Source organism: Crotalus tigris, unplaced genomic scaffold, assembly GCF_016545835.1.
Source record: "Crotalus tigris isolate CLP2741 ecotype Arizona unplaced genomic scaffold, ASM1654583v1 scf7180000024339.11422700, whole genome shotgun sequence".
In the NCBI taxonomy this organism is placed as follows: domain Eukaryota; kingdom Metazoa; phylum Chordata; class Lepidosauria; order Squamata; family Viperidae; genus Crotalus; species Crotalus tigris.
The window spans coordinates 9,157,033-9,180,474 of record NW_024100509.1 but is presented as its reverse complement, the minus strand read 5'-3'; the positions used below and the strand labels follow the sequence as shown (position 1 = coordinate 9,180,474).

The following is a 23,442-nucleotide window of genomic DNA, read 5'->3' as shown; positions in this document are numbered from 1 at the left end:
AACTAAATTGATTTACTCAAAGCTGTATTTACAAATAAAATCTGCTCTGTAAGAATGTTTAAATTTAGAAATCTAATTATTTTCTCAGAAAACCAACTAATGTTGGAAAAAAAGAAATGGATGATGGAAGTTGATAGGAATGTGATTTATAAGACTGAAAATTAAAATTACATACACTATACATTGGTAAAATTGGTCCTTGGAAATACACTACAGGTTTTTTTTTGTCACACCATACAAAAAGTTCCAACTAGCCCAATCATTCATTTAATTAAATTCAGTTAAACAACTTACTATCAGATGGCAAGAATTACTTAATTTGGTATACAACAGTGGCTTGTAGATTGAAGTGTGTTTCTGATTCTTTGGCTCTTCATGACTTAAAAATCACAAGAGATGAGAAGTATTTAGGCAGAGAATTAATTTTCTTTCTATATCAGTCCTTTATGACTCTTTCACAGAAAATCCTGTTTCTGTTTAAAATATGTTTCACTAATCATTGCTCAGGTCAGAAGAAGATTCAGATACACACATCCATAGAGAACAATGCCGCCTCCAACAGTAACACTGAGTTCCAGGAATCCATGGATCAACCTATACATTTCTATCTTACAATATAAAAAGGGAAACTATCACATCATATAATAGCATTACAAAAAATTAGTTACCAAATTGCCAGAGAAGAATACAAGCTCAACATGATGTTGTTTTGAGACATAAGGATGCAGTTTGTTTCATTAGCGAGAATAAAATCCTGGCAGTACTTAAATGGCTTAAAACAAAATCCTGGGGAGGGGGGAAAAGTATCATTAAGCATGTATCACTGGCTATGATTCCAGTCATAGCTGAATATCTCCAAATGTTCAATAGCACATAGTAGATAACATATAACTTTAATAGATTTGCATCATTTGAAGAAAAACTCAGTCAAACAACTCCATTGTTCATGGAATCTAGGAATATTGTATGGATAGCAAATATCAGCAGATCTGCAATGCCTATTTGGCAGTATCTTAATATCGCTAGGCACAGAGGAAGAAGCATGTTTAGAATCGGGATCATGATAATAGGTCAGAAAAAAAATTAATAATTAAATATATAAAGCTGTACTGTTGGAGCCTAAACATGGCTGAAAATTATCTTGCATCATTCCTTATTTTATAACCCCTTATTAACCTGAACATATTCAACCTTGACATGGTTAAAGTTGCCACCAATAAAACTATTACTTGCCCTAACCCTAGTACAGGGGTGTCAAATTTGCAACGTCACGTGACGTGTTGTGACATATCGTAACTTTTTTGCCATTGCCGGCAATGGGGTGGGCGTGGTTTCGCTATGATGCATCCAGCCCTCAGGCCAGCAGTTTGACACCCCTGCCCTAGTACAACAACAAAAGACACAAAAAGTCAAAGATCAAAAAAGAGAAAAGGATGAAAATGCTATGTTCTGCTGAAGAAAATCTTTATTAATGAGGCTTGACAAGTTTTCAATGTTCGCTCTTCAAAAATATCTGTCAGAAATATTTGGATCTTATTAATAAAGCTTTTCTTCTAACATCGGGTCTTTTTGTCTTTCTTTCTGCTCATGGTTCAAGTCATGCCATGGGATGGAAATACTGTGAGAGATCCTAATTTACCATAAATGTCAAAAGAGAAAAGTTCTCCTAGAACAGTGATGGCAAACCTTTTAGAGACCGAGTGCCCAAACCACAACCCAAAACTCAGTTATTTATCGCAAAGTGCCAGGGCCACATCAGCATTGTGGTGCCCTCAGGGGGGCATGGGGGTGTGGCCCACTGGGTGGGCATGGCTCCAGTTGTTATGGCAGACTGGATTGGTGTGGCTGGGGTGGGCATGGCCACCTCAATGTTGCTCATGGGAGGGCACCTGTGGGGGTCGGGCAGGGTTGGGGGAGATCCAGGGGGTCTCGGGTGGTTGGGGCGGTGGGCAGGAGGCCCAGCATAGATGGGGGGAAGGCACGCAATCCTAGCTGGGACTGGGGGGCCATGGTGCTGATGGGGATCTGACTTTCCCTGCTCAGGGTGGCCTTTGGCTTGCTGGCTATGGTCGTGCTCCACCTCTACTCAAGCTTGCTAGCTGGCTGCTTCACCTCCTTTGTGCTGGGTTGGGCAGCTGCTCCGGGCAGTGGCAGCCTAATGGACCTGTGCAAGCTGCTGGCAGCAGCAGCGTGCATGCCCATAGAGAGGGCTCTGAGTGCCGCCTCTGGCACGCGTGCCATAGGTTCGCCACCATGTCCTAGAATGACTATTAGTATTTCATGTTGGTGTCCTTTTATTTTCAAAATATTCCTGATGGTAATCATTTTGGCTAATTTGTTAATGTTAAAATGAACTTTCTTTAACCTTTCTATATTTGCACAAAGTCTTTACTATTACAATAATATGTAACTTTACTATTAAAGTTACATATTCAGGTGATATCTCACCTGAAATTATATTTTCCAAGTTTATCCTATGTCTAAGAAGTAAAGCTTTCTTCAAAACAATCTAAACTCTGGTATATATGTCTTATATAGACATGATCAGGATTTGGTCACATTACTGGCTATTGGGTAGAACTGGTTAGCAGGTGGTTATCAAATTACAATTTGGATTCAGAAAAGGCAGTTCATTTCCTTAACATATTTTTTTCTGATTATATATTAATGTTAATATTGTTAGTGATTTACCTTCTAGGGTTAGGAGGAATATTTAATAACATAAATTATGTTTAAATTTAATGATGGTATAAGTGATTGTGTGTTTTATCACGTTATTGTCTGTCTTTTAATTATTGTACAGACACACTGCCATGACAACATTTTGTTGAAAGGTAGATATAATTGTTTTTAATGTCTTTTTCTTACTTCAAACCTGCATTTTAGATACTGTGTAAAGGACTCTGCACTTACCAGCATAAAGTATAATGTTCAGACAGCCTGAAATGAAGAGGGACTGTCCAATGATATTGTCATCTCGAAAGGTGAGATCTTCTAGGCAACTCAACACTTGCACAGAATCTTGATATCTAAGAAGCAGGAGGAAACATCTCTATGCAGTGCAAAAAGCTGGTTCCCAAAAGGGTTGTCTTGATTTGTTGTGAAAACTTGGTAACTGTGTATGTGCCTGAGGTTGACAGCAGTGTAAGCATTATATATAAACATGGACCCTCTAAGAACTTATTGTTAATTGTTATTGGTAGATTTGTGGTTTGTGCTGAGAATTAAAAAAAACAAACACATGAAATGGATGACTGTATAAATTTGGCAATTAAATATATAAAATATATTGGCCAGACTGTTCATTCACATAGAGAAGGTTTATTTCTCTCTATATATATGTAATGTAAGTATGTAAAAACATTCTCTAATGTGTGCATGACTTACATAGGTAGTTTACATTATATACGTATTTGCATGGGTATTGAACTATTTCATGTACATTATCCATAATTTAAGCAACATAAGATATATTTGGCTTGGACAAGTATATTGGTGTTACGTACCAAAGTGGGCAAACTGCATCCATGCAACATGTGTATTGTTTGTACATGCCTGGAATCACACTAAAAACACACCAAGAGGAATAGTCCTTCACTATAATGAAGTTTAAAACAGCTTCCACTGATATCAGTAAAAACTATTTTGAAGTTTCACTACAGAGTAGAGAAAATGTTTGAAGAAAGGTTGCCAAAACCCTCTCTTCCTCAATAGAGGCTCTCTCCATACACAGACAAATGTTTCACTGAGAAGTTAAAACACTTTGATACCCATTAATACTTAACCCCTTGCTTTTCCTGACCTAGTGACAACCATGATTCTTTTTCTAGTTTTTGAAGCTAGACAGACAGATTCGTAATTGACTGACCAACCACACTCAGCGAGTAGTCTTCAATGGAACTACATCGACATGGAAGGAAATATGCAGTGGGGTACCCCAAGGTTCAGTCTTAGGCACAGTACTCTTTAACATCTTCATAATGATTTAAATCAGGGGTCTTCAAACTTGGTCCTTTTATGACTTGTGGACTTCAACTCCCAGAATTCCTCAGCCAGGCACACCAGGCCAAGTTTGAAGACTCCTGATCTAGATGATAGGATAGAAGGGGAACTCATCAAATATGTAGATGGCACCAAACTGGAAGGAATAGCCAACACTTTATAAGATAGGCTCAAGACCCAGAAGGATCTTGGCAGACTTGAACATTGGGCCCTATCCAGTAGAGGTGAGAAAAATAAGATCCTGTGCTTAGACAGGAAAAATAAAATGCACAATTTAGAACAGGCAGTCCCTTGCTTAACAGTAGTAACTGTGACAGGGATCTAAGTGTTCTAATGGAAAATCACTTAATTATGAGCCAACAGAGTGCTGCAACTGCCAGGATGCATCAACAGAGTGATAGCGTCAAGACAATGAGAAGTGCTAGTACCAATTTACACCACACTGGTGAAACCACATTTGGAATATTGCATTAGTTCTGGTCACCATGATAGAAAAAAGAGACCCTGGAAAGTGTGCAGAGAAGAGCAACAAAGATGATAAGGAATCTGGAGGCTAAACCATGTGATGGTTGAGGGAGCTATTTGTCTAGTCTATCAAAGAAAAGGATCAGGGCAGAGATAACTGTCTTCCAATACTTGAAATGCTGTCACAGAAAAGAGGGGATTGACTTATTTTCTAGGACATCAGAGGCCAGGACAAGAAATAATGATGGAAGCTTGTTAAAGAGAGATCCTACCTAGAAGTAAGGACAGAGCAATTAATCAATTAATTCTGACAGAGAAATTAATCAATCAATTATTAATTAATCAGCTTGTCTCCTGGGGTTGTAGATATTCTATCACTGGAGGTTTACAAAAATAGATGGGACAAGCATTTGACTGGGATGTATAAAGTTCCTGCCATGAGCAAGGGGACTGGACTAGAAGATCTCCGAGATACCTTCCAGCCTTATGATTCTAGGGAGAAAGTGAAGGAATTGTGACAGTGATGGCTAGAAGAGGGGTGGAACTAAGGAACAGAAAGTCAAAAGCTAGAACTGATATGCTATAGATAGTAATGTCATCATACTTAAGAAAGCATGTCTGTCAGACTACTATGCTCTCTGCTGAACTTGCATTGTGAGAACTCAATGAGACTGCAAACTATATTTTTTCTGATTTTTATTCTTTTATCTTGCAAAAGAGAAATACTAATCTTTATATCGGAATTTCAATATTATAGAAAGAAAGAAATAATATAAGCTTTAACTGTAATTTTTTAAAGAACAAGGAATTATTTTGTGAGATCAACTTTGGCTATCCCATCTGAAATAGAAAGCTCTTTTTATAGTAATTTAGTTAAATTTTCTAGGATTTCTGTTTTTCATATAATTTTTTATTTAACCATACTTGTTCATTATTTTACTAAACCTGGAGGGAGAGGGAAATCATTTTTAGGACCTAAGCCAAAGCATAAACCTCATGACAATCAACCAGGTGGTAAATAACAGACAAAGAAGAAAACAATAAACAAAGCAATGTAGTCATTCCATACATTGCAGGAATATCGGAAACCAGGAGGATATTTACCCAATACATCATATGTGCACGCTTCAAACCAAGAATACACTAAGACAGAAGCTTGCCCACCCTAAGGATAAAACACCCAGATACAAACTGAACATGGTATATGCAGCAAAGGATCTGCAAACATCTAGAAATGGGCAAAGCTATTACTAAAAGCCAACATGGGCTTGATAAAACTGATAATGCCAAAGAAATCTTATTGCGTTCTTTGACAAACTGACTAAATTAGTGGATCAGAGAAATACTGTGGATATTGTTTATTTAACTTCAGCAAGACATTTGACAAAGTAGACCACAGCCTACTTCTTGAAAAGAAAAATGTGAGATAGTGTCAGAATCCAATTATATTTCATTTTAGCTACTTACTCTGATAAAAACCCATTTCTTACTCTCTCTGGATTCTGTCATACTACGAAAGGGGAGGAGGATAAGCAAGGGGTTTTTTATGACTCTCACTTCCTTCATTAAACTACAAAGTGACTGAATGTTGATTCTCATCAAGAGGACTGACCATAACAATATGGCCATCGCCTTTCATCTACTCTCTCTGAAGTTTCCCTTTTACTGGCAGTGAGGGAAAAGGGGGGAACAATGCAATGCCTAGGATCTGGGAAAAGAGAAGATGAGTGATCGTCACCCGGAAGAACTGTGGGGTGGGGACTGCTTGGGAACACTTTAAAACATTGAAGGATGGGAGAGAATTCCCCAGATCCTGTCTAGCATGCCTGCAATCACTTTCTCTTAATAAAGATGCCTGTTGGAAGAGACATTCCAAGAGTTCAGCCTTCTTAAGATGTAAAGTGAGGTGGGTCCTTACAGATAGCATTATCACGCAATGGATTCATAATTGGCTGACCAATTGCACTCAGTGTGTAGTCCTTAATGTAATATACCTACATAGAGGGATGTAAGCAATGGAGTACCTGAAAGTTCTGTCTTAGGGGCAGTATTCATTAACAACTTTGTAAATGATTTAGATGAGGGAATACAAGGGGAACTCATCAAATGTGCAGATGACATCAAGCTGGAGGGAATAGCCAACACTTTAGAAAATAGGCTCAAGACCCAGAAAGATCTTGGCAGACTTGAACACTGGGCCCTATCCAATAAGATGCAGTTCAGTGGTGAAAAAAAGTAAGGTCCTGTGTTTAGGCAGGAAAAACCAAATGCACATTATAGAATAGGCAGTCTCTGGCTCAACAGTAGTATCTATGAGAGGGATTTTGGAGTCCTAGGGGACAATCACTTAAATACAAGCCAGCAGTATGCTGCAGCTGCCCAAAAAGCCAATGTATCATCAGAGGGACAGTATGAACATCCTCTTTTTGTCCATCTTTTCAGTTATCATACTGATGTATTCTTGTTGTGTTCTTTTCATTGTTTTTGTTGTTCTATTATTTTACACTCTTCTGTTTACAATTTTCATTTTTTATTGTTGTAAGCCACCTAGATTAGCCCCAAGTAGCAAATAAATTAAGTGGCAAATAAATTTAACAAATAATAATGGGAAGTGTTAGTACTGCTTTATATTGCACCAGTAAGACCATACTTGGAATATGCATCCAATTTTGGTCACGATATAAAACTCTAGAAAGAATGCAGAGAGGAGCAACAAAGACGATTAGGGGACTGGAAACCAAAGCTTGCTGTCTGGGTTGCAGGAACTGGATATGTCTAGTCTCATGAATAGAAGGATGGGATGACATGATAGCAGTCTTCCAATACTGGGGGGAGCTGTCACAGAGAAGAGAGGGTCAACCTATTCAAAGCACCTAAGGGCAAGACATGAAGTAACAGAAGGAAGTGTATCAAAGATACAAGTGTATCAACCTAGACTTAAGGAGAAACTTCTTGCTAATCAGTCAACTGGCTTGCCTCCAGAAGTTGTTGGTGCTCCATCACTGGAAGTTAAATAAGAGAGATAGGACAGCCATTTCTCCAGAATGGTATAAGGTGTTCTGCTAAAGCAGAGGTGTTCTGCTAAAGCATTATTATTTGTTAAATTCCTGGCTCGCTCAGGAATTCTGGGAATTGAAGTCCATGAGTCATAAAAGAGCCAAGGTTGCCTACCCCTGGACTAGAAGACCTTCAAGGTCCCTTTCAACTCTATTATTCTATATTCTATAAATAGACTGCTACATATGAGGGAAACAGTTCAAGGGAAAAGGATGTTTTAAAAATAAACAGGATGAGTGCACCAAAACCAAAAAACAAACTGTGAATTTCTACCTTAACGACAATATGCCCATATATGGTAGTATGTCAGATGTTGAGGAAACCTGAGCAGATAAGGACACAGAGAATGTATTCTATTTAGGCGCTTCTGATAGATTGTGACCTCTGTGGGCTTTTCCAATGGGACCAAAAGGGAAGGGAAATGGGGCATTGCGATAGGATGTATAAAAATGACTGCTCATCGTGGCTCATGTGTGATCTGTTGCTTGAGAACTTCCTGCATGAAGTCTTGACTCGGATCCATTACGCTTTGCAAACCGGTTTTTTTTTCTTTTCTTTGTAAGCAATAAATTTCATTTTCTTTGCAACCCAATTAATGGATTTAATTGTTTTTAAATTCATGCACAACGGTTTTGGCGCCCAGCAGGTGGGGCTAGAGGAACATTCGTTTCCGGATCCCAGAGAACATGGAGACAATATCAGAAGGCATGCCCCATTGAGTTCGATGGTCTGATCTCGAACTTTAGGGACCAAGGTCTGGAATCAACACTCAGCTTCCACGGACCCAAATAGAGCTTGCTAGGAAAACGATGAAAGGAGGGATCAGTGAATTACTGGCCTCAGTGACTGGGCAACTTTGTGCACGAACCTAGGTGAGTTATTTGGGGTAAACCAGAGGAAATTACTGCCTAGGCAGTCGGATGGAGGACTGGATAGGACTGTGTGAATCTAAGATCTGTGAGAGGAGTGCTTGAGATGCCCCAAGAACCGTAGGGTTGCAAGGCAAAGTGAATGCGGACTCTTGAGCACCTGATTTCCATACCTCTGAGAGGAGAGTGGTGGGGAAAAAGAGAAAGCGGCTTGGTGAAGTGAATCGTGGCCCCATTAAATTGGTAAGAATAAAAGAACAGTACAGTAAACCAGTATGGGTAATTCAGGAGGATCCCAAAAGAAGAAATGTGTAAGGAAAATAAGAAAGAACCCCAAACTGAACATTGATCCAGGAAGTCAATTAGGAATCCTGCTGGCCAATTGGGGAAAACCCTCCTATAATAAGATCATTATTAAGTTGAATCTGACCAAAGAAGATATGGTAAATTTGTGTTGTTTTATTTGGTGGGAAGATGAGAGAATAGAATGGCCGCGTATGGGAACTACTGACTATTTTGCGTGCCAACACTTGTATGAATATGTTAAACAAAAATCATGTAAGTCCTTAGACAATGAATTAGATTATGCCTTAATTTGGACCCCTGATAAGTGGGCAGGAATAGTGGAACCAGTGTATACCATGGTTTATTTGAACAAAGGGGAAGAGGAAGTAATGGAAATAGAGGAGGAGGACAGTATCGATATCTAAATGGAAGAGGTAGAGGAAGTTTTGGAACGGGATTCAGAGAAAGAGCATGTTTTGAGTGTGGACAGAAAGGACACTTTAAGAAAGATTGCCCACATGTGCAGAAGGATCAGCAAGTGTATACATTAATGGAGGAAGATGAAAGTCAATTTTAGAGGTGTTGGGCAATTCACTTTAAGGTCCCACGATGAGCCCTTAATAAATTTAGAAGTGGGACCTGATAGAGAAGAGATAATGTTTTTAGTGGATACTGGAGCAGTGCGCACCTCTGTGTCTACCTTAAGCCCTCAAATACAACTAAGTGAACAAACAGAGTATTAGGAGTAAAAGGGGAAGGATTTCAAGTGCAAAAGTTAGAATCATTACAGATTAAGCAAAAAAAATAAGGAGTGGGGAATTGAAATAGAAATGTTATATATACCAGAGGCAGGTGGTTATCTAACCAAGTCCTGACTGCTCATATGGTTATCTAACCAAGTGCTGACTGCTTTAAAACTAGGGAAAGGATACTAATGGTGTAGTGTTTCCTGCTTGAGCAGGGGGCTGGACTAGAAGGCCTCCAAGGTCCATTCCAATTCTGTTATTCTGTTAATATATTTACAGAGATCACTAGACTACAGACTCACAAACTGTTTAAATTTATCGTCTTATGTGGATCCAGTCTGTATGGTTAGTTTTTGTTTTCAGAAATCATAGAATCATAGGGCTGCAAGAGACCTTGGAGGTCTTCTAGTCCAAGCCCCTGCTTAAGGAAGGAGAGCTTATATTATCCTGGACAAATGGTTGTCCAATCTTTTCTTGAAAATATCCAGGGATTAGAGCATATACAACTCTGGATAGCAAGCTATTCCATTGATTAACTGTTCTCACTGTCAGGAACATTTCTCAGAATAACAGAATAGCAGACAAATGATTGTCTAATCTCTTCTTAAAAACCTCCAGTGTTGGAGCACCCACACTTCTTGAGGCAAGTCGTTTCACTGATTAATTGTTGTCACTGTTAGGAAATTTCTCCTTAGTTCTAAGTTGGTTCTCTTCTTCATTAATTTCCATCCATTGCTTCTTGTTCTGCCTTCAGATGTTTTGGAGAACAGGTTGACTCCTTCTTCCTTGTGGCAGCCCCTTAATTATTGGAACACTGCCATCATTTCACTCCTAGTCTCCTTAATTCTAGGCTGGCTTTCTCTTTGACAAGCTTCTGCCCATTGCTTCTTTCTTGTATTGTGGTTCTTTTTGTCAACTTTAAAATGAGCATGGCTGCAGTCATTTTTCCTTCTCATTTCTAGTTGACACATAGCATGGAGGAAGGGTGGTTACCAGGTGTTGCGCTAGACAAAACAGACTTTCTGTCTCCAACTTTCTCTCAATGGAACCAAGGTCATCGGCTGCTCCCCAGACTGTGGGCTGGGCGCTTCATGAAAAACCAGCCAACAAGCTCTATGGGGAAATGTAGTTGCTTGCATAGCCTTAGGGGTGGGATTTTTAAACTTTGTATTGGGGAATTGTTATGCATCTCTTCAGACTTGGTTTCACTTTTGAAGCGCTGATACTTTGTATCAATATACATGTTCTTTGAGGAATTGCAAGCCTCGGAGTTCTGCTTTATTTGTCTCTGTCTGTCAGAACCTTAAAATTTCTTGGTATTGTGCTGATTAGAACTGAATGTAGTATTCCAAGTGTGGTGTCACCATGCAGTATAAAGCGGTAATATCACTTCACATAATATTGATACCATCCCTCTCCTGATGCAGCCTTCAACTGCATTGGCTTTAGAATAGAGTGGAATGGAATAGAATAGAACTCAGAACAGAATAGAACACAGAATGTAGAATAGTGTCAGAATCCAATTATACTTCATCTCCAGTTATCAATTATAGAAAACCCCATTTCTGCCCTCTCTGGATTCTGTCATAAAGAAAGAGAGGGGGGTGAACAAAGGGGCTTTATGGCCCTCACTTCCTTCGGTACAAATTCAAAGGGTTTGAATGTGGATAGCACCAAAAGGCCTTATCATAACAAAGGAGGATATTTACCTTTCATGTAGTTTATCTGAAGTCTCCATCCAGCCGGCAGAAAGGAAAAAAGGGGTGGGATTGTGATGCCTGAAACTGTCACTGGAAGAGGGGGGTGATTGGGTGGGACAACTGGGGAACCCCTTAAAACCTCGAATCGGAGAGCTTGAACCCCAAGTCCTGTCTAGAATGCCTGCAACCATTTTCTCTTAATAAAGGATTCCTGTTGGAAGAATTATTCCAAGAGTTCTGTCTTCTTAGATGCAAAGTGGGGTGGGTCCTTACATTAGACAGGACTTCCAAAATTAATCCACCTGGAAGGGAGACCCTTGCCGGGGGATTTTGCAAAAAATTACCATGTCAGACAATGGAGCAAGAAAGGGGGAAAACTCCCTGGAAAGAGAGCCGCTGACCCAATTGGAACCTTGCCAGATGTTGGGATCTGAGAGGTCAGATTCCTCAGGAGAAGAAGTGGTAGAGACACAGGACCACAAGCCTCGCTGGTCAATGGAGGTTGGAAAAAAAAGCGAGTGGAGAAAGGAATCAAGAAAGGTGACCCTGAGACGGGGGACCAAGCAACCAGAATGGAAGCAGGAGATGGAGAAATCCCTGCACGCAAGTGAAGAGGGAGAAAGCTGGGCACCGTACTCAGACTGGATCCTAAAGAAAGCTATTGACCTGATGAAGAGAACTTTCAACTCTCTAGGAGAGGAGAATCCTGAGCCCTACCGCCGCCCCAGCTCCTGGAGCCGCAAAAGGAGAGACACCGAGGGGGACGTGGAACCTGCAACCCCGGGGACATCTGCTGATCCAGTAGTCCCCACCCCCTACCGCACCACAGATGGAGATCTGGACGGAAGACACTACCTCCAACAACGGAGGCACTGATCCATTCCAAGACGTCCGCCCTTGGAGGTGAAATTCAAAGGGGAGCCAACACGCTTGGGGTTTTTCCTAACCCAAGTCCTCAGCTACATGGAGGAATACGGGCAGGACATCCCCAGCGACAAAGCCCGCATCCGGATTGTGCAATCTGCCCCAGATGGACCGGCTGCAGATTGGGTGGTGAACTTGCATGACTCCAATGCCCCAGAACTCAGTAACTTCAACCATTTCATGTCCTCTCTGAGAAGACGATTTGAAGACCCCCTGGCTGATCGCAAAGCCCATGAAAGAATAAAGACGATGAGACAAGGCAAACGCCCGGTGGCTGAATATACACAAGAATTCCGGGCCATTGCCAGCAAACTGAATTGGCCAAAAGATATTCTCCTTAGCCATTTCAAAGACGGACTAAATTATGATCTATATGATGCTTGCCTGCCCCGAGGGGACCCATACCAACTTGAGGAATGGGACATCTTAGCAGAGGAAGCAGAGATCGACATATTGAAGTGACACCACCGAGGAAAACAATGGAGCCACCCCCCGCCTGAGCTGACACACGAACTGGTGAAATCATCGGCTACAGCCAAGAAGCAAATGGGGTGTTTCAAGTGCGGAAGAGAAGGGCATCGAGCTGTAGAATGCCGCTCCAAAGCCCCCCAGCACAACCAAGACAGATCCCCAATCAACAAATCCGGAAAGTCTTCAGCTAAGCCAAAAGAAACTGCCATGAGAATGATGAAAATTGCGGAACCCCCCACCTTCTACTCACCAAGGGGAAAGAACTCCAGCCTACACCACAGGGCCGATGGATGCCTCAGATGACAGCTCGGAGGGCGAACCCCTGGTAAGTGGACACATCACACCCATCCTCAAGACAGTGACTATATTAATCCCCCTCATGCCCGAAGCTGTGAAGGTGAAAGCCTTAATAGACTCTGGCTGCACCCACTGCCTCATTAGCCCAACACTAGTGGGGAATCTGGGCATCCCATCGAGGAGACTGGAACAACCAATCTCATTTGGCCAGTTAGATGGATCCATAGCAGGGGGGGTGCCAGCTACCCTAGCCACTCTACCAATACACCTCTCCCTGGGCAAACATGAAGAGGACATAACATTTGTGGTGACCCCAGGCATGGAATGCCCAATGATTCTAGGGATGGAATGGTTGAAAAAATGGAACCCCTGGGTAAATTGGAGGACGACAGAAATCAAATTCCCGAAGGGGGACCCTGTGGACTTAAAACCCCAAGGGAGGCTAACAGAATCAAGAATAAAAAAAGCATCCATAGGAGAGGAAAAAAGATTAACAGAAATACCAGAGGAATATAGAGACCTTGCTGAAGTTTTCAGTGAGGAGAGGGCGAATGAGCTCCCCCCCCCACCGACCCACAGACTGTACAATTGAATTCAAGCTTGGGGCAAAACTCCTGAAGCCCAGATTATACTCCATGAGCCCCAAAGGAGAACGAGGAAATGGAAAGATTCATTAAAAAAAAACCTAGAGAGAGGTTTCATTGAGCCAGCCAAGCCTAAAGTGGCTGCCCTGGTCCTTTTTAGAGAGAAGGATGGCTCTTTACGTTTATGTGTGGATTATAGGGCTCTGAATACAATCAGTGAAAGCAACCTATATCCTCTGCCCCTCATGAAAGACATGCTGTCACACCTATAGAAAGGGAAAAAATTTTCTAAACTAGACCTAAGGGAAGCTTACTATCGCGTGAGTATTAAGGAAGGGGACGAATGGAAGACCGCATTTAACTGCCCCATGGGGTGCTATCAATTCAAAGTCTTGCCATTTGGATTACAAGGGGGCCCTGCAGTCTTTATGCAATTAATCAATGACGTTCTAAGGGAGCACCTGTTTAAGGGGGTCCTTGTTTACTTGGACAACATTCTTATCTTCACCAAAACAAAAGAGGAACATGTCAACCTTGTCAGAGTGGTTTTAAAGAAGCTGCGAGCCGCCCACCTATATGCCAAACTCTCAAAATGCGAATTCCACCAGGAAAGGATAGACTACCTAGGTTATCGCATATCCCCCAGGGCATTGAAATGGACCCAGAGAAGGTCAGAGCAGTATTAGATTGGGCACCACCCCACACAAGAAAGCAACTACAAAGTTTCCTGGGCTTTGCAAACTTTTACCGCCAATTCATCCCCTCATTTGCCCAGATAGCCTTGCCCCTCACTAACTTACTAAAAATGAAGGGAGCATCCTCAGTAAAACCTAGCCAGCCACTAACATGGACAATGGAGTGCCAAGCAGCGTTTGAGAGACTAAAGAGACTTTTTTCTGCCGAACCAGTACTAAGGCACCCAGATATGGACAAGCCCTTCGTAATACAGGCAGATGCAAGTGATGTGGCAGTGGGGGCTGTTCTATTACAAGAAAATGATGATGGAGTATTGCAACCCTGTGCATATACATCCAAGAAACTCACGGAAACAGAACAGCACTGGCCCGTATGGGAGAAGGAGGCTTATGGGATACGTTGGGCATTACTCACCTGGCGACAGTTCCTGGAAGGCAACAAAATCCCCTTCCAGGTGTGGACTGATCACAAAAATTTGGAAGCCCTGAAAACGTCTAGGAAGCTCAATCCCAAACAAGCCCGCTGGTCCCAGCATTTTCACCAGTTCCAATTTAAGGTCAAACATTTACCAGGAAGAAAGAACTTATCTCACATGCCTCAATATAACAGCGCACGAACCATAGACTCTAGACCAATAATGGCAGAGTCACAACTGGCAGCACCAGTAACCACAAGAACCCAAGCCAAATTAAAACCACAACTGGACAGCCAAACTGGAATTGAATTCAGAAAAAGTTTGGAAACAGATGAATTGTTCCAGAAAAACAAAAATGTGTGCACAATGAGAGATGGGTTGCCTTGGGTAGGGGAAAAGTTATATATACCAACAACTCAAAGAGTCACTTTCATGCACCTTTGCCATGACACAAAATCAGCAGGGCATTTTGGATTTGTAAAAACTTTACATTTAATTAAACGGCAATTTTGGTGGCCATCCATGAAAAAGGACATAGAAAGTTATATAGCCAGTTGTCCAAAATGTGCCACTGCAAAGAGGTTGCAAGGGAAATCGCCAGGACTATTGCAAACAGTGGCAAGTCCCTCAGCCCCCTGGAGAGAAATAGCCATGGATTTTATAGTGGAATTGCCAGAAAGCAATGGGAATACTGTGGTCTGGACGGTCACAGACTTGTTTTCCAAACAGGTGCACTTTATCCCTTGCCAAAAGATTCCCACTGCAAAAGCCTTAGCAAAACTTTTCATCCAGCACATTTACAGATTGCATGGAGCACCCCAACGCATCATCTCTGATGGGGGTATAATTTACGTCTGCATTTTGGAAGGAATTTTTATCCCTCTTAGGAACCACTCAGGGACTGACATCTAACCATCATCCACAATCAAATGGGGGGGGGGCTGAAAAAATGAACTCCGTACTTAAGCAATATTTAAGATGTTTTCTTAGTTTCCAGCAGACCGAGTGGGCGGACTTACTCCCTTTTGCAGAAGTTGCCTACAATAATGCAGTCCACTCCAGCACAGGTTACACTCCTTTTCAAATAGCCAACGGTCAAAGTTTCAACCCCATGCCAGAGTTAACCCCAAAAGAACCAACGATCCCTTCACTGAAAGAATGGATGGAAAAACTACAAAACACCTGGCCAATAGTTAGAAAAGCACTAGATGAAGCTAGGCAGGCATACAAAGCACAAGCCGATAAAAAAAGGGTTGAGCCTACACCATTCATTATAGGAGAAATGGTGTACTTATCTACAAAATATCTAAAGTCCCTACAGCCCTGTAAAAAACTTGGACCAAAATATATAGACCTTTTCCAATTAAAAGAATCATAAATCCAGTAACAGTAGAATTAGAATTACCCAAAAATCTCAGGCAAATACACCCAATTTTTCATTGCAGCTTGCTGAAAAGAGAGCATCAGTCACCTCTACGGCCAAAAATCCCCCCACCACCACCTCCAATCATGGTGGAAGGCGAACAACACTTCAAAATAAAGGAAGTCCTTGACTCTAGGAGATATCATGGAGCAACTCAGTATCTAGTTGCCTGGAAACACCTCCCTGCCTCACAAAATGAGTGGGTCCATAAACGTCATGTCAGAGCCCCAAAGCTATTGAAGAAGTTTCAAACAGAGTATCCTAACAAGCCGGACTAACTTTTATACCTGTTTTGTTTTCTTTCAGGTGGATCTCTCTTATTTTTAAGGGGGGCCGGATGTCAGAATCCAATTATACTTCATTTCCAGTTATCAATTATAGAAAACCCCATTTCTGCCCTCTCTGGATTCTGTCATAAAGAAAGAGAGGGGGGTGAACAAAGGGGCTTTATGGCCCTCACTTCCTTTGGTACAACTTCAAAGAGTTTGAATGTGGATAGCACCAAAAGGCCTTATCATAACAAAGGAGGTTATTTACCTTTCATGTAGTTTATCTGAAGTCTCCATCCAACCGGCAGAAAGGAAAAAAGGGGTGGGATTGTGATGCCTGAAACTGTCACTGGAAGAGGGGGGTGATTGGGTGGGACTACTGCGGAACCCCTTAAAACCTCGAATGGGAGAGCTTGAACCCCAAGTCCTGTCTAGAACGCCTGCAACCATTTTCTCTTAATAAAGGATTCCTGTTGGAAGAATTATTCCAAGAGTTCTGTCTTCTTAAGATGCAAAGTGGGGTGGGTTCTTACAATAGTCTAGAACAGAATGCAGCATGGAACACAGAATAGAACAGAATAGAATAATAACTTTAGTGTCACTTTAAATGTACATTAATCAGCATACATTAAAATGAGATTTTGTTGCATACAGCTCTCAAAGGGTAACCACCTCCAATATACACTGCATAAACATGACAAAATAAAAATATTTATGCATATAGCCATTTATTTCATTCAATTTAAATTCAATTATCATTAAAACCAAAATCAGTACATTTGTCATGGTTCCAGCTGAAAATCCCAACAAAGTAAGCACACTGGAGACATGCCAATCTCTAATGTAAATCTTTATTGGGCTATGCATTCCAGCACTAACAAGATGAAAAAAGTGCTCTGGCATTTTAGCACCAGAACAGTAAATCAAAAGCATAGAAACTCCCTTTCCCCTGACAGTGCAAGTCACATTCCCCAATTAAGCCTCAGATAATTATTGTGAAAAAACTCTTTCATTTCTTAGCAAAATCTTGAATCACTTCTCTTCCCAGGCTAAATTGTTTACATGCATACAATGAATCTATACTCCCCCACACATCTGTTGGTAAGTGAAGAAAATACAATGGCTGAAAAAGAAATAAGAATTTTTTAAGCTTGACATGCTGAAACCCCTAAAACCCAGGAGAACCCTGTAACCATTTTATACACATTACTTCTCTTGAGAGGGTCCCGGCTTCTGGGGATACATTTCACCACATGATCTGCTTTTACGTTATGAGCTTTTACCCATCTAGCTTCTGACATCGGATAGTCCTTCCATTGAATTAGATACTGCAATTTCCCTTTGTGAATTCCGGAGTCAAGAATCTGTTCAACTTCATAGTGTGTCTTGCCTTCTACCATTATGGGCAAGGACAGGGAAGAAGGAACAGCTGTTGCTGGAAGAAAAGGCCCTCTGGTTCATTTTTTTCCAGCAACCACTGCTGATGAAATGAAAAGCCAGCAGACAAGCATGTCAGAAATGAGGTGGGTTTATTTAGTTCTGGATCAGCTGGCAGCTTGATTGGGTTACATAAGGATTTTTGTACAGTTTTTACAGCGATTTGTAATTCAGAGGTTCAGTTTGCGTGCTTTGGTTATTGGAATATTTTAGTCTGTATTTTAGGCTAGCAATGAGTCCAAAGTGTTGACTTCCATAGGTTTAATCTCTTTAAACAAATGTAATTAGTTTTACCCCCTTATCTTGAGTCTATCTATGGCTTTTAGAAAGTTTTCTTTGAAGGTAAACAGGCTTAATTTAAAGCTAAAGCTTTTCACAATTGCCTGAGCCTTTCATTGTGACATGAGACATGCCTGAGGCAGCTTAAAGAAAAAGAACCCGAAGCTTATGTGTTTCTTTATTTTGTGAGCCTTTTTTGCTTTGTACATGATTCCTGTGTTTTTAAGGGTACAGGGAAGGGATTGGGAGGGGGATGTAGTCTTACTACACTGTGGAAGCTCATAAGGGAGAGAGGAAGAAGGACCGACCAGCTAGTTCAGGGATCTACAAACTTAACAACTTTAAGACCTGTGGACTTCAACTTCCAGAATTCCTCAACCAGCCATGAGGGCTGAGGAATTCTGGGAGTTGAAGTCCACAAGTCTTAAAAGTGCCAAATTTGAAGACCCCTGAGCTAGCTGGTAATGGTGCATATTAATAAACATGAATAAATTCATCATACATTTGTTAGTGCAAAGGGAAAGTGATTCAGCAAAGGAACCGCCACTGAAGAAATTAAAACTGGTACTTTTTTCCTTTTTTTCTTCAGTTTGTAATATTTTATTAGATTATACAATAAAATACAAAAATATAAAAGCAAATAGTAGGACACAGTGGGGAGGAAAAAGGAGGAAAAAGTGAGGGGAAGAAGGGAAAAAGAACAGACTTCCTTTGTTGCAGTAGAAGAAAGCATTAACATTGAACCTCAACTTTTTACTTTTCCATAATATTATAAACTAATCATTTCTACAACAACAAATGAATCTAATCAGTAAAATCCAAAATCCCCTCCTCCTTTTTTTAGTCAAGTTTTTGACACCTAGCTAAGCACTGGTGGTACTCAAATATTGTCATATCCTAAATGTGGTACAATCTGTGAAAAGGTTGAAAAGCCCTGTCTTAGAACATGCTACAAAGCTTTTAAATAATAAAAAATACTTGCGGCTCAGGTTTTATATTTTGGCAGTGGTTTTCCCTCCAAGCTTGCTTCAATATAGTTTCTGAACATTTCATTACCAAATGTTAACGTTTCATTAACATCAGCAGCAGGATTTTCTTGTCCTATTCTCCTTAGCTTATAAATGTCTTGTGTGCCTGTGTGGTCAGTTGGTCGTGCAATTGGTTGTTCATATGGAGCTATATTTCTAAAATAACCCTTTTACACAGATAGCTGATTTACACAGATAGTCACTTAAGAGAAGGAATCTGCATAATACAAAAATTATCACTTACTACCTCTCGACTTATGATCTGTTGTTTAGTGACTGTTTGAAGTTATGACAAACTTTGACCCTCAACTCCATTTGTAGTGAAAGGCACACTTTACTAAAAGCCAAGTGATTTACAGTACAACAAAGCCAGAATTGAAATTTGCATGCCAAAGTTTCCCGATTAACTTTTCCTGTCCAGTTCCTCCTCCTTGCTAGTTCCTTATTGTCCAATTATATTTGAATAAATTGTTTGGGGAACTGTCCCTTCAGTGGTGGGCTGGTTGGTGAGCCATTGCATTCCATTCCCAGCTCTTTGACCTGGAAGGTATGGTGAGAAGTTAGCTTTCCCTTCTCCTGACCGGCTGCCTCCCTCCCATAGTTCATGGCAGGCTGGCAGCTAGCAAATGCAAAGCTCAAGCGAATGATGGCAGTTCTGACATCCCCCCAAAAGGTACTTACAACATGGTTCTCAAGTCCTGATGGCCAGTCTCCGTCTCTTACAGTCACATGAATGCATTCTGGCCACTTGAAGTCCACAAGTCTTAAAGTTGCCAAGATAGGACAACTCTGATGTAGATATTGTCCTTTCTCTAGTCTATCAAAAAAGTCAGTTAATCCAACTCGGCAAATTCTGCCCATTTTACTATTTATTCCTCCATAGTGGATAGTGCTGATTTTTTCCAGCTACAAGTGATCGTTTTTCATCCTAGTGAAACCCCAAATCTCTTGCTGCCTTTTCACAAAAACTCCACAAGAACTGCCTACTATAGTTCATTCTGCTGAACAGTTCACCTGCTGTCAGTTTGTCGCAGCAAAAGCTCACCAAAAATAGACCTCTTGTCTCTTGCTGTTCATATTTTTATTAGTTTATTAAAATATAAAATAGAGAAATACAAAGAAAAATGAAAACAATGGGAAAACAGGGGAGGAAAAGATAAAGAGGAAAATATATAGGGGAAAGGGGAAAAGAAAAGGAAAAGCATTGACTTCCAACTCCTTTTGGCACAATAGAATAACATACAACTCAACTTTGTACTTTTACATAATAATACATACTAGCCATTTGGGTATGTCTAGTTTAATGAAAAGAAGGACCAGGGGTGACATGATAGCAATATTCCAATATCTAAGGGGTTGCTACAAAGAAGAGGGAGTCAACCTATTCTCCAAAGCACCTGAAGGCAGGACAAGAAGCAATAGATGGACACTAATCAAGGAGAGAAGCAACCTGGAATTAGGAAATAATTTCCTGACAGTTACAACAATTAATGACTTGCCTCCAGAAATTGTGGGTGCTCCAACATTGGAGGTTTTTAAGAAGAGATTGGACAACTATTGTCTGAAATGATATAGGGTTTCTTGCCTGAACAGGGGGTTGGATTAGAAGACTTCCAAGGTCCCTTCCGACTCTGTTATTCTGTTCTGTTCTGTTTATTTGTATATTCAATATTCTCACCCAGTTCCAAATACGCTGTTCACCATTGTTCTGGTTAGTGCTTTTAGACTTCAGCTGCTGGTAGCTTGGGCTAGTCACTAGAATGAATAGAATAGAATAGAATAGAATAGAATAGAATAGAATAGAATAGAATAGAATAGAATAGAATAGAAGCTGGAAGGGACCTTGGAGGTCTTCTAGTCCAGCCCCCTGCTCAAGCAGGAGAACCTATCCCATCTCAGACAAGTGACTGTTTAGTCTCTTCTTAAAAATCTCCAGTGATGGAGCACCCATGATTTCTGGAGGCAAGCTGTTCCACTGGTTAACTGTCCTCACTGTCAGGAAATTTCTCCTTAATTCCAGGTTGCTTCTCTCTGTGTAGCTAGCCTTTTTCCTGTTGGGTTGAGGGCTTCCCTCACATCAAACGGATCGACTGCCATCTTTCTGTGATCCACAGGGGGCCCCTTCTTCTTTGTTGCCTCTCCCAGGTGACTTTAGATCCATTTAGGGTCCCCTGGCAGGGCAAAACCAGCCATTGGGTGCGGAGCTCCGCAATTTATCAGCCATGTCACTACGGTGCAAAACTGGAAGCTGATTTATGACCGTTTTTGATATGCAGCATCCTCATGGTCACATGATCAAAATTTGGATGCTTGGCAACTGACTCATATTTATGATAGTTGCAGTATCCCCAGGGGTCATATGGTCACCTTTTGTGATCTTCTGATAAGCAAAGTCAATGGGGAAACCACATTCACTTGACAACTGGGTTACTAACTTAATAAATGCAATGATTCACTTAACAGCTGTGGCAAGAAAAGTTGTAAAATTGGGCAAACTCACTTAACAAATGTTTCACTTAGCAACCTAAATTTTGAGTTCAATTTTGGTTGTAGCTCGAGGAATACCTATATCTGAAAGGCCCCTTTCATCAAACTGAATGACAACTGGGAAAAAGAAATTAAAGGAAGTCTTTTCTGTATGATCCTAAAATAAGCAAGCTTGCCTCTTTTCTTAATTCAGATGGAACTCAAGGGCACCTGCTTCCTTCCTTGGCATTGGTTTTGCTTTTCCCCCTGCTGTCTTCTTATTTAGTTTGATTCATTTAACAACCCTGTTACTTAGAGCTGTAGTGGCACAGTGGTTGGAATGCAGTATTGCAGGCAAACTCTGTCCACAGTCTGAAGTTCGATCTTGGAGGTTGACTCAGCCTTCCAAGGTCGGTAAAATGAGGACCCCAGATTGTTGGTGGCAATATGTTGACTCTGTAAACTGCTCAGAGAGTGATGTAAAGCACTGTGAAGTGGTATATAAACTCCAGTGCTATTGTTACTGCAACTAACTTAACAACTGCAGTGATTCACTTAACAAGTTTGACAAGAAAGATTTTAAATGGAGAAAAATTTACTTAACAACTGTCTTGCTTTGGAACAGAAATTGTGAGCTCAGTTTTGATTGTAAGTCAAGGACTATCTTTAATCAGTCCTGGGTTGGGAATCCCTGCTTATTGTATGTTATTACACAGTATGCGAAATTAGGGCAAAAAAATCCCCCAAATTGCATACAGGTCATGTAAGTTCAACCAATCTCTTCCTCCTTGTTTCTTTAGCAATATTTGATTAGGACTCTTGGAAAGGACTCTCTAGAGAAGATAACAGATAACAGACATAGCACTTAAAGGGGGAAAAATATGCCAAGAAGTGTCGTTAGAGTGATAGCATCGAAGGGTTTGTTTCCAGAAAGAATGAGAAGATAATGCAAGTTCTCCTTGATTTCTCCAGTGGGTGGTTCAAACACACAATCCAGTTCCTCCCAAACCAATTGTCCTGGATTTTTGTCTCTCTAACTCTGCCCCCAGCACCCCTGATGAACAACAAAAGTGTGATCTTCTTAAAAAAAAAACACTCATGGTTTTCCAAGTCTTCTGGACTTTAGAAGTACTTTTGCTGAAAGGTGAACTTCTCAACAGCTTTGTGATTGGGAGACATGCCGGTAGTCAAATTACGATCATAATTGAGCTCAACATTTATATTGTTAAGTGAAACATTTGTTAAGTGAGTTTTGGCCCATTTTATGATCTTTCTTGCCACAGTTGTTAAGTGAATCACTGCAGTTGTTAAGTTTGTAACCCAGTTGTTGAGTGAATCTAGCCTCCCCATTGACTTTGCTTGTTAGAAGGTCGCAAAAGCTAATCATGTGACCTTGGGACACAACAACGATCATAAATATGAGTCAGTTGCCAAGCATCTGAATTTTGATCACGTGATCATGGGGATCTTCAAAGGTTGTAACTGTGAAAAACGGTCATAAGTCACTTTTTTCAATGCTGTTGTAATTTTGAACAGTCACTAAATGAACCATTGTAAGTCGAGGACTACTGTAGTTGTTTGGAGATTATAACTGATATTTCGGTGAGAAAAAGGTATTTTTCCAAGATACTACAGATAGTCTTCTGTTTACAACCACAATGGAGCCCAAAGTTTTTGTTGCTAAGCAAGACATTGTTCATTGAGTTATGCCCCATTTTATGACTTTTTTTGCTGTAGTTGTTGTGAATCATGCAGCTGTTGAGCGAATCTGGCTTCCCCATTGACTTTACTTATCAGAAGGTTGCAAAAGGAGATCACATGACCCTGGGACACTGCAACAGTCATATGTACATGCCAGTAGCCAAGTGCCCGAAATTAATCATGTGACCATGGAGATGCTGTAAGGGTCGTAAGTGTGAAAACCAGTCATAAGTCACTTTTTTCAGTACTGTTGAAATGTCAAATGGTCACTAATTGAGTGGTTGTAAATTGAAGACTACTTGTAGTTCTAAGTTGCACATGTTATATT

General features: G+C 40.7%; 1 protein-coding gene across 1 annotated transcript in view; it reads right to left on the bottom strand.

Moving 5' to 3' along the window:
• The window catches only part of ADCY10 (adenylate cyclase 10), a 212,712-nt gene that overhangs the window by 44,083 nt on the left and 145,187 nt on the right, over positions 1-23,442 (bottom strand). The window contains 2 exon segments of the mRNA XM_039326127.1: positions 669-786; positions 2,914-3,029. Of these exon segments, the coding sequence (XP_039182061.1) occupies positions 669-786; positions 2,914-3,029 (234 nt within the window).